The sequence below is a fragment of the Meles meles genome, chromosome 10 (assembly GCF_922984935.1).
Source record: "Meles meles chromosome 10, mMelMel3.1 paternal haplotype, whole genome shotgun sequence".
NCBI classification, from domain to species: domain Eukaryota; kingdom Metazoa; phylum Chordata; class Mammalia; order Carnivora; family Mustelidae; genus Meles; species Meles meles.
In genome coordinates, this window is record NC_060075.1 from 7455512 (window position 1) to 7467802 (window position 12291).

Here is a 12291-nt window from a genome sequence, read left to right on the forward strand (position 1 = left end):
TCCTTTCCTGGAATATGGGCTGGAGCGATATTGTGGCCAACATCCTGAGGGAAGAGGGATACGAGGAACTCCTGAGGCGGGGGTCTTCAGGGTCTCTAGCTTACACCCTTACTTTCCAGAATGACCCTCCGTAGAGCCCGCCGTCATGCAGGGAAGATGCCCGCATGGCCATGATGTGGAGCCAGGGTGGGAGAATGGAGGCTTCTGGAGACGCCTGGACAGCCCCGTGGATTGAGACCCATTAACACCTTGTCAGACACCATGTGAAGCAGAAGAGCCATCCCGTCAGAGCTCAGAATTACTGTGCGCAATAGTGAAGTATTGTTCAGACCACAAAGTTTTGAGCAGGTGGTTACAGCGTGACAGAGAATTGGAAAATCCCTCCTCTTTCTGCCCTCTCCGCCACCCTATCCCTTGCCCAGACAGTTCTAAATTCTCACTCAGGTCTTGGCTTCTGTGCCACTTCCTCTGGTGTGCCTTGTCTCCTGGGCTGGGTGAAGCGCCCTTCCTCCTTGCTCCCAGAGGCTCCCACACTTCCATCTTCCTTTTACACTGCCATGTACCCTTCCACTTCTAATTCCTTCCCTTGTCTTCTCCTCTCTTCCAGGTAGCACTCAAGCCCTCTAAAGGCAGCAACCGTGCCTGTCTGGAACACTCCTGGTGTATCAATAGCATAGAAATGCCTGGTATATGACACGGGATCACACATAATTGCCTAGTGATGGCCGAATAAAAACAACTAACGTTTACTACACACATACTATGCGGCAGACCCTGTGCGGTCTCTTAAACATGTCCTATTCTGCTGAATCCTGTGAATTATGGACTGCTCTTATTCCTAGGTTCCACATAGGGAAACAGAATGTGCAAGACGTTAAGTGACGATGCAAAGTCATGCAGTCTGCAAGTCAGAAATGAAGAATGAAATCCCAAGTGTGTGATAGCAAAGTTCTCTCTCAGTTCCATCAGGATGGCCAGGCTGTGCCACAGTAACAAATAGCCCTATAGTCTCAGTAGCTTAAAAGAGCAAGACTCAGTCTTGTCTTCCCTTCCCTTCCCTTCCTCTTCCCCTCCTTCCCTCCCTCCCTCCTTTCCTCCCTTCTTCCCTTCCTTTCTTCCTCCCTTCCTTCCTTCCTTATCTCTTTGCTTCCTTCCTTCCTTCCTATCAATATGTCACGAGTTGACGGGGCTCTCTGTTCCTGGTCGTCACAGAGGGATCCAGGTGATGGAACCACCATAGCCTTCAGGTTTTCCCGTCCCCATGACAAAGGGACAGAAGGACTCCAGAGACTCCTGCACCAACAATGAAATGTTCTAGTCCAGACATTGCATATGTCTTTTCTACTCATAACTTTTTGACCAGAAATACTCAGTGAGCAGCATAATGCTTACCACAGTATACCACCTCCCCAGTGAGTGGAGACAGAGGTATGTCATTTCTTGCTGTGTGTAAAGGCTTTGCTAAAGTTCCAGAAAGTTTTGGAAAGCCCTAGAATAAGGATGTTTTATCAAAAGATCCTAATATTCACATTTTAGGATATAATGCAATATAGTCCCTATCCAATAGGTATATCTCCTATCAGAGTTATTTTAAATAATGGCAGTTTGGAAAATATTACGATCTGGGACCAACAAGACTTACAAACCCTATTAAATTCGAATGATAGATGTTCACCTTTAATTTTGCCACCACTGACAAATAACAATGCTCAGTAAAGTGCTAGTTGCCCTGCATCAGTATTGTTTCTTCCAAACATAGCTTCTCAAACTTATAGAGAGACACTGTTGCCTTTTTGTTATAATATAGATCTACCTTATTATGATTTTGTATTACTGTGATTTATAGCATTGGCACAAATAGTTAATTTGAAAAAATTAATAAAAAAGGGCTCAGAAATACCTTTCTAAAATAAAAATCACAACAAATTTTCTATCCTGAAAGCAAAGGCTGCCTAGTCTACTAACATACAGCAACATCTTCTCATCCACATCTCTACTGCATCCAGAGCACGGAGGGATGTATGTCAAGGAGCCCTGAATCGAATATCCTGTCAGTTTTCACAAGGAACAGTAGGAACTTCTCCCCTGTAATACTGTATTTCTCACCTTTTTGAAAAAGAAAGTTACTCCCGTCACAAGTTATAGTGTTTCAAGGGTTTTAGGCTCTCTCTAATCTGGCCTCATTCCATCCAGAAAACTCAAAGTACAGAGGAATTTCCAGTGAGTCTTTGTTGAGGGCTCTCCACAGTGGGGAGTCCACTCCAAATGGCGGCCGCTCGTTCTCACTGAAGTGTATGTTGCTCTCAAAGGGGAACTTAAAACATGTTTCTCACCAATCCGGCTTCTACTAAATGGCCAAATATTTAAGGAATATTGGCCTCAGGAAGTGGCCAATGGTTAGCCTCCCCAGGTGCCTGCAAGTCTTTGTGGCCTTCACTATGACTCCTTTGACTGTATTAACAGAATTTGCCTTCAGGGAATCAGCTCCCCTCCCTGCTTCTTCATCTTCCTGAAAGATACAGGTGTTCTCCAGAAGCAACGTATAACTCGGTGTCACAATCCTCTGGTTCAAATCCCACCTCCACCAAGACCAGCTGGCAGACTGGAAGCCAGTGGTTCTCAGATGGTGTTGACTTGGCCCTGCTGGGGACACGTGGCAGTGTCTGGAGACATTTTTGGCTGTCACAGCTGGGGGATGCTCCTTGCATAAGTTGGTAGAGGCGAGGGATGCTGTAATTGTCCCATGATGCATGGGACAGCCCCCCCTCCCCACCCAAGGAACTGTATGACCCAAAATGGCAACAGTGCGGTGCTGGGAAATTCTGCTTCAAGGAAATAGTGTAACCTTTCCCAACCGCGGTCCCTTCCTCCGAACAGGGAAGGTAGCAGAGGTCTGGGTGACTCTGGGGCAATTACAGAGAAGATTCTGCTTACAACACAGACCATAATGACTGCACAGATGGCATCAACAAAAGGCAAGTTTTTTCTTTCTTTACATACCAGGCATTGTGTTGGGTACTTCCCAAGATGTTATTAGCTTAATACTAAACAAGTAGTTCATTTACTCTGTGAATAATTTTCTGAGGACTTTCTATACGCTAGGCACTGATCTGGCTGCTACAAATTGATTAGTTAAAAACCAACCAACCAACCAACCAACAAAAACAGTCTGCAAGAATCCAGCTCTCAGGGGTTCAAGGAATGTGCCTAAGGGTTCAAAGCTAATGAGAGGCAAGGTCTGGATTCAAATAAAACCAGTGGCTGTGGACCAGCGCTGTGTCCCCCCCAAATCCTGTGTTGAAATCCTAACCCCCCATATGATGACATTAGGAGGTGGGACTTTGGGAGGTGATTAGGTCATGATCAGGGAGCCGCCATGAATGGCATTAGGCCCTTGTAAGAAGGGACAGGTGGGAGCTTGCTTCCTTTCCCTCCACTGTATGTGGACATAGAGAGCAGACGGCCACCTACCAACCACGGAGAGGAGCTCGGCCAGACACCTGATCTGCTGGCTCCCGGACTGCCCAGCCTTCAGAACCACAAGAAATGTCTGTGATCTACGCCTCCTAGTCTGTGGCATTCCGGAACTAAGACATCAGCTCTGCCTGTTTCCAAAGCCTACATTCTCTGTACTCCATTATTATTGGACACCTGCTTTCAGAAACACCAGACTGCAAGGTATGTGAGAACTGCAGATCTCGCCTCCGTGCTGATTTTCTTTGACCATATTAGCATCATCATCCCACTGTCTCCCTTCTTCAACACATGCCTTCTGTTTCTTTCCCCTTTTACTCTGTATTAATTCAACAAATGGTTCTTGAGCACTTGCTCCCTGTTAGGAGACAGTGGGATGACAAGTCACTGCCTTGGTCTGCGTGGAGCTCCCAGGCTGGTATAGACGAGAGTCAGTCTCTAGGGGACATCAGTGCCCTGGGGACCAGGGGCAGCTCCTACCTTCCTCTCCTGTGCATGATGCCATGATGCCACCTGAGCTCAGGATCAGCCACTTCCTTACAGGTGTTCCTATGTTCTTGACATAACTTGTTGCCACGTGCTTGGTTCGTTTACGTGCACGGCAAAATTGTCCTCCGGGGTACAGAAAACTCTGGGTTGACCCTCCTATGCCTGAGGTTCAAGTTATGCATTTCACTTGGCACAGATTTATAGCCCAGTAAATTCTCAATTACAGAGGATGTTGCCTTTATGATGTTATTTGTTCATGACCTTGACGGTCCATGCTACAATGTATATTGTAATTTTGCTCAAGTGTGAATTGAATCACACGGCCCGAAATACTGATGAGCCAGACGGTGTTACTTCTAGTGAGGGGACTTAGCAGTCCCTCAACATTTCTGTCAAAACGTGACACTGTGACTCTCATGAAGCAAGGGGTCCGCTGTTTCAGGTGTGCATGGCAGATGTTACTCTAGGAATGTCATGGCCCAGTGTCTTTGGGCGTATCAGACTGTCATAGTGTGCAGTTTGTTCTGATGGAATGATTATGGCTCCGAAAGGAACACATGACGTTTTCAACGGTTCCTGACTGAACTGTAGGAAAGCCTGTGGCGAGACACGGGCATTCACCAGTGTCTCAGGACATATGATGTCTCCCGCATGCCAGGTTCTTCTCCATCAAATGGCCGCTTCTTGTTGATGAGTGGCATCCCCTGACCTCCAGATGCCTCCCTTCTGGACAAGTTCTTTTGTTCTGCTGGAGACCGTGGACTGTCCTCAAGAGAGACCCACCTTCAAAACTCCACTGTACTACACCCTAGTTTGGTAACTTTGGTGACTGGTTCTCTCGGGTTGTTTCCTCATCCTACAGACGGGGCTGATCATCACAGGTCTTGCTTCCATGGACGGTTGTGACATTTAGTTGTCACATTTACACGGGGAAAATGTCTAGCATCAAGCCTACAATGTAGGAGGGGGGCGTGAATGTTCAGCCCTCCTTCCTGTCCCACCTGTCGACTGAGCTAATGGCCCCCTCCTGTCTTTTCCCCCAGGATGTGGCCTTTCCCTCTGGGGCCTCATGTGCGGCTCTGCTCATCTGCAGCTTGACCTGTGTGTTCCTGGTTCTAAGTCCAGGAATACACATCCCTCAACCGCTCAACCTCTGCTGCAAACTTTTCCATCTTTCTTTGCTCACTTCTCAGTCAGCTGGCCCAGAGATGACAAGCACGGCAGTCAGGAGCACAGACCAAGGTGTCTGCCTGCCTGGGTTCAAGTTTTGGCCCCACCAGTTATGAAGTGGGTGGTCTTGGGCAAGATATTGAAACTCTCTGTGCCTCAGTTTTCTCATCTGTAAAATGGAGACAGTCTTCTATGCTCTTGTCTAATGTTGAAGATCTCATAGAATTGCCATGCCAGGAAGGTTTAATAAGTTCCTATAGCTAAGGTAGGATGGAGCTCAGCTTGCAGTAAATCCTACGTAAGTGGACATTACTGATACTTTTATTATCGGTTGGGTCTCCTATTTTCTGAATTATTTACTCCTCCCATCCCCATCTTTTAAAATGAGCACTTTTTACAACTAATGACATTCTAACCACCACCACCGGCTGGACACAGACTCCCCTCCTCCTTGGCCCGCCCACTACCCACCATCTTACTGTTCCATTCTTGACTCACAATGTAAGTTCTCATAGTAAAAAAAAAAAAAAATTCTTTCATTGACTCTACATCAATCACTTAAAAATATGTAACCAATCACACTGGTATTTTAATTCAGACGGTGCCAGTCTATGGTAAGAAAGGGGTCTCAGAGTCACAATCACACATAGCGGGTGGGGGTTCTGCCATCATCTTCCAATCCTCGTGGGCCTCCTAATTTGAAGAAGATACCAGCCAGCTTTCTCAGAGTGAGAGGAAGACAGAGCCATGTTGATGTGCTTAGACAAAGTTAAATACTGCTGGCAGGTGCGGGTCTCACATAAATGAACATGTAAATTTCACATAAAGCAGCAGGGAGCAGACACTTGGCTTTACCTCTGTTTTAGCGTCTGTCGCACAGCATGTGATGTTGGTCCCATGGCCTTCACCGACACAGAAGCCCCAACCACCCATCACAATGTGTTTCAAAGACAAAGCACCCCAAAGGTGATCCGATAACACCCTTCTTTGCTTCCACATCACTGAGCAAACCAGCACACCCTCTCTCATACCGAGAAGGTGTTGGTGATTGAACCAAGGGCAGAAACCGACCTGGTAACTTAAAAATCCAGATTCACATCACCTAACAGAATTCTTACACCAAACATATTCTCATCAGACGCTTATACATGAAGCACAGAATTCTTACCTATAACTTTTCCTAGAAAGAGTGACTTCGGAGAATTGAACAGTGTGTCAGACGAGCTTGGCAGATGGTAACTCACAGAAGGATAGTGATCGAGCTGCGGGAAGAAAACAAGAGTCACTTTCAGAAGATGTTGCTAACTTGCCCTGGAATCCAGTCTTCCCAGCAGGATGAGTCTCTCTCTGAACCCTGGGGTCCAGATGCCTTCCTTCACTGGTGCGGACTCTGAATACCGGCCTCAACAAACACGAAGCCCGTCTATTCCTTCTCTGGCATTATTTGGCAACATTCTGAGCTTGGTAAGTGAAGCCTCTTTATAAATTGTTCTGTGGAATTTTCTGTGGATAATCTGTGCACATTTTCTGCTGGATTGAGAACCTTGCTCATTTGAATAGAGTAAAATCTGCTTGATCCGATCTCCAGCATTAACCCCTGAGATAGGAAATGCTGCATCTACAACAATAAACTTTCTTTAAGATCTGCTTACTGCCCTGTTGTACCATCAGCTTTCAGACCAATATTGAGCTTCAGTATGCATATTCAAATATGGATGTGAATATATACATAAATACATAGTCAAATGCTGAAATTCAAGTTGTGTAAATATATATGGTGGGTTTTGTTGGTTTTTTTTTTTTTTTTTTCTTATCAAGAGGATGCCCCCACAGGGCAATTTGAGCCTGGAGGGGACAAAGGCACATCTGGTCTAGTTGGGCTGGTTCCTTCCGCGTGGAGGTGAGTTCGCGGTAAGGGAGGGAAAAATAAAGCAAGTGCAAAGAGCTTACAGATACTGGCTCCCGGAGCAATGCACATTTCTGATTCCATTTCTCGTGCACAAAGTACAAATTCTGGGGGCACCTGGGTGGCTCAGTGGGTTAAAGCCTCTGCCTTTGGCTCAGGTCATGATCTCAGGGTCCTGGGATCGAGTGTCCCCACATCGGGCTCTCTGTTCAGCAGGGAGCCTGCTTCCCCTTCTCTCTCTGCTTCTCTGCCTACTTGTGATCTCTGTCTCTCTGTCAAATAAATTAAAACAAAACAAAACAAAACAAAAAACAAAGAACAAGTTCTGGTGTCCCAGAATCAGAGTCTGTCTTGTCCTCTGAGCCCTGACATGGCTTTTCTGCCTTAGCTGTCCCTTTTACAACTCATACAGTCTAATGGTGTCTCCCCCACTGGGAGCGCCTAGAGTTTTCTGTGCCTCTTTGCATCCACTTGTGGAGAATCACTTTTGTAGCTTCTCGCTTTTCTGAGGTGAGTTTCCTACCTGCTCAGGTAGGTATCAGGTGCTGTGGGGGTCAGAGGAAGCACTGTGTTCCTTCCCAGCACAGGCAGGCGAGCAGCAGCCTGCTGAAGGCAGCAGCAACACCCCAGAAGCTGGACCCACTCCCAGGTCCTTGCTAGTAGCCGCTGAGATGGGCAAAGCTGCAGGAAGCTGGGCTGCTGGGCTGCTGGAAACAGTGTTGGGAAGTGAGCTCATCTCACTGGCCACATGGAGAACGGGCCTCCTGGAGGAAGGCTCCTTCATTGTGACTGCCTATCTCCACTTGACTCCTGAAGTGGCTCACTAGAAACCGAGAGGTTATTGAAAGTCGGGGTTCAAAGACTGATTGCATGAGCCAAAGACTCATCCCATCCCAGGAATTTGGGGAGATCTGAACCGCAAAGCCAGTACCATTAAGTTATGGTATAACATTGTAACAGGTTCAAAAAGCACTGTGAAAGCAAACACTGGCGTGCTCAAGTATAATTCTGAGAAGTTTTCTATAATTTTAAGTGCATCATTAACAAAACCCTTATTCTGGCCAGAGAGGCTTAGATATGTTAAATCTCATAAAGTTGCTACTCCGGGCGCTAAATAGTAGCTAGTTACTTTGGCGCCATCTGGTGGTGTATATGGGCAACTGCCGCTGTCGCTCCACTTCTGTGGCCAGAAAGTTTTTGTGGTCAAAAAAGATAACCATAGAACACCAACATAACAGGTTACCCTGAATGCTTCACAGCGATGATTTCCCCCTAAATACTTTTTACGCTTTCATCTGTCTTGCTAAAGAACTTAAAAATGGATACAAACAATATATTGTCATTATAGAGAAAATAATAGTATAGATTTGCTGAAAATAACCCACACCTTGTGATAATTAGCTTTTTTTTTTAAGATTTTATTTATCTGAGAGAGAGAGAGAGAGAGAGAGAGAGAGCGCATAGAGGGAGAGGAAGAAACAGACTCCCTGCTGAGCAGAGAGCCCGATGCTGGGCTCAGTCCTAGGACCCAGAGATCCGGACCTGAGATGAAGGCCGCCACTTAACCGACTGAGCACCCAGGTGCCCCAATAATTAATTTTTTATCAAGTCAACTTTTTAATGTATATTCTTTTGGTTTTTTACAACAATGGGACGGAACCCAACTACAGACATTGTTTCACACTGACTTTTCCTTACTTAAAGACATATTGTGAAATTCTGTGCTTCGACAAACAGCGACATCATTTGTCATGAATGACTGGCATTCCATTTTATGAATGTACTAAGCATAGTCTTAAAAACTCGCAAATTTCAGTGTTCAGACTTTTAGATTTCTTGTGTCTTTTGCTCCAGTGCAGTGTCAAGCACATAGTAGGTCCTCAGTAAAACTGTGCTGACATATGTTCGAGGCACCGATAAAGCAGTGCGCACAGTGAAATCAGTCCCTGATGTGGCCTGACCCACCAGCAAGGTTACCTCCCTTTCCTTAACTGTTCGTACCATCCAGACCAGACAGGCTTGGCTTTTTGGCAGCCATTTAATAATGTTTGTGCTGTGCTCACAACGGAGTAAATTCCCATTTTTGTCTCCATAGGTTACTTTCAGCTCTTCCCATTCCTACATATACACAATTAAGAACTTGGACCAAGAGCTAAAATTTACATTTATTCACATTGTTTGTTTTCTTTTATTTCAAGGCAAAAGTTTTTGAAGCTTGATTCTGCCATTTAGAGTATCAGTGATCCTGCCTGGTTCTGATTGATCTGTAACCGTCACAAAATCCCCTAAATTGTAATTCATGCGGGAAGGGAGGTCTGCCCCAGCCACAGGCCCGGGTGTGATCGGTCTGTGACAGTGCGGCCTGTGACAAGCCCTCTAGATGCGAAATAAGGGGCCCTAGGTACTCCCCCGCACCCCTGCACCCCCGCGGCCCACGTGTTGCTGGAGGCCTTCTGGCGCCTGCCACACGCGCATGCGCACGCGCACACCGCCCGCTGCCAGGCACCTGCTTCCCCACCTGCACCCCGGGGGCTGGTTTACTGCTTGTCCAGCAACCAGACCAGCTCCAGGCGGGCCAAACCAGAGCCCTCTGCTATCTGGAGGTTGGAACCACCACCCCTTCTCCAACGTGGTCGGAAACCTCCACGTTTGTCCTTCCGGGGGCACCCTCCCTTAGCTCAATGGGTGGGCTCAATGAACTTCTACTGGAGCTTCCTTCTATCAAGAATATCCCATTATTGTGGTTAATTCTTATATCCAACACCCATGTTTTTTTTTGTTTTGTTTTGTTTTTTTTAAATTTTATGTATTTATTTGACAGACAGAGGTCACAAGTAGGCAGAGAGAGAGAGGAGGAAGCAGGCTCCCTGCTGAGCAGAGAGCCCGATGTGGGGCTGGATCCCAGGACCCTGGGATCGTGACCTGAGCCAAAGGCAGAAGCTTAACCCACTGAGCCACCCAGGCGCCCCTCCAACACCCATGTTTAACCAACTGTGTGTTTTCTATCTCTGATTGGACCCAGACAGCTCTTCTAGGAAAGTCGGAAGCAGGTATTGAGCAACTACTGTATGCACGGTTGCTAGGCTTTTCACATCTTACTGTATATTGGCTCGGTGTTCCCTTCTGGTAATACAAAAAGCATCCAAAGTCAGAGCAAGTGGCAGAACCGCGTTCTAATCCAGCTACGTCTAGCTGCAGAGACCAAATGGGAAGCAGCCCGCACAGTCTCCAGAACCAGCTCAGGCATTGCAACTTGCAACTCGGGGAGAGGCTCCGGGGCTTTTAATATTTACATTTGAAGGAGAAACTGCAGTAAATCAGATAAGGCAAGAAAAGCACAACCTGCGGAAGCCTAAGGACACGTCACACCATATCATTTCCTTCGTGTTGCCAGGGGGCCGCCTCTTTCCGAATGAGCCCCGGTGCATTTGCCATGGTTAAGTGTAATAATTTCAAGTTAATTTCTTCGGGGTCCGAGTGAGCTATTTTGCTGTACATTTAGCTGGTGGTCATTTCACTGGCAGTTAAGAGGCAATAAGAGATTGTGTAATGGAGGCCCATTAAAATTAAAGACTGTGACTCTCTGAGCCCCGGACGACCTTAAGGGAGCACTAATTGGTTCGGCATTTACCACGATACTGACTCAGGCTGGGCTGCGCGTCCTAAACACTGAGTCGAGAGCTTTAGTGTTCATTCAGGTATTATTTCACCATTTTGGCTCATTTCTATTTTGAAGCCACAGTTGGCCTGGGCAGGGCGGGAAGGGATGTCACCAGCCTTGCTGATGTTCTGGGGTGACACGGAGGAGCCAGGAACGAGCAGAGAAGAATGACTGAGCAGCCTGGACTTGGTCCCACCCCGGGAGGCGTCTGCCCCACCAGATAATGAAGTGACACAAAATATGGCCGCAAGGGCAAGGGCGTGTTTCCGGGGCTCTGGGCAAGGGCCGGGGATGTCCTGCCTCATTTCCTAACCCTTTGTTTTGGGCACTACGTGGAATTAGCTCAGACACACTGAATTCAGAGCAGACCATCTTGATGGATGTTTTTATTCCCCACTGAAGGCCAGCCAAGAGGAAAAGGCCACTGCGAACAGACATTAGGGGTGAAAACAACCATCAGATCGTCTCACCCCTGACCCGTCTCTCCCCCTCCTGCCCTCTCTGAAATTCCCATGGATGTTCCAGGAGAAAGAGTTTGAAGAGCAGGGACCATGCTTTCTCTCCCACCTTAACCTCATCCTGCCCTGAGGGGTCGGGGGAGGGTCCACAGACGGGTCCCTGCAGGGCTCAGCTGTTCACAGTCAAGAAAGGGCAAGAGCAGGGCACAAGCCCCACCCCAGGGTTCAGTCACTTAAGTGTTTTGTGCCTCTTGACTCCCAGTCACTGGTCCCGTGAATGGAGACGACACAGTAAACGTACACGAGTGTGGGAGGCAAAACGGTGGCGTTTTCGTGGCTCCGCCACCAGCCACGGGACTGTAGTCTGTCCTTTCCTGTCCCCTGGCTAGATGGTGAGTCTGTGAGGACAAGGACCAAGCTCTGCCCCCCCACCTGGCCTGCAGCAGCTGAGGCTTCAAAAACCCAGAGCGGCGGGCCTTGCAGACAGGGAAAGAACACTCCGCGTGTCAGATCTCAGGGAGTAACCTCACCTTTGGACCTGGGGCTGTTCCTCTCCTGCAGCATTATCTAGTCAACCTCCTGGCCCTTCTAGGACCCACCTGAAATGGGCCTGTATCATCTCAGGTGCTGAGCGTTTAACACATGAGTCATCACTGGCGGAGCACATGGATGTGTCCGCGAACACGCGTGCATGTTCAAGGCCAGGAACCCTCGCTTTTGGTTCCATCGGAACTGGGTTCTTTGAGGACGGCTCTGTGGGTGACCCAGTGATGGGAGCCCCCCCGAGAACCTCACAGACACCAGGTCTGGGTGAGCACGCCTGATTGCATCCTTGAAGACGGATGGCTGATCTGTGACTCTGCATCTTTATGCTTGGGGACACTCCCTACTGTGCCCAGAGCCTCTGGAGTGGACGCTGGCCCACTACTCAGTGTAGCCCTGTCGGGGGACCACAAGCGCCTCATCGTGGGGGCCGGCCTGCCGGCCTCTCCCCAGCCCATACAGTCAGGCCATGGGACCGTCCCTCCAATTCCTGGAACAAGCAGGGTCACGGAGGGTAGGGGCCTCCCCAGGATGCTGATCCGGTCAGAGGGCACACTGCCTTCTGCCTTGATTTAGGTCTAATAGGCACG

At 48.0% G+C, this 12291-nt stretch overlaps 1 protein-coding gene across 3 annotated transcripts in view; it reads right to left on the minus strand.

Moving 5' to 3' along the window:
- The window catches only part of CNTNAP2 (contactin associated protein 2), a 1946064-nt gene that overhangs the window by 111027 nt on the left and 1822746 nt on the right, over positions 1-12291 (minus strand). For all 3 annotated transcript variants that reach the window (XM_046020922.1, XM_046020925.1, XM_046020923.1), the window contains one exon: positions 6302-6395. In XM_046020922.1, the coding sequence (XP_045876878.1) occupies positions 6302-6395 (94 nt within the window). The remainder of the gene's footprint in view (positions 1-6301; positions 6396-12291) is intronic.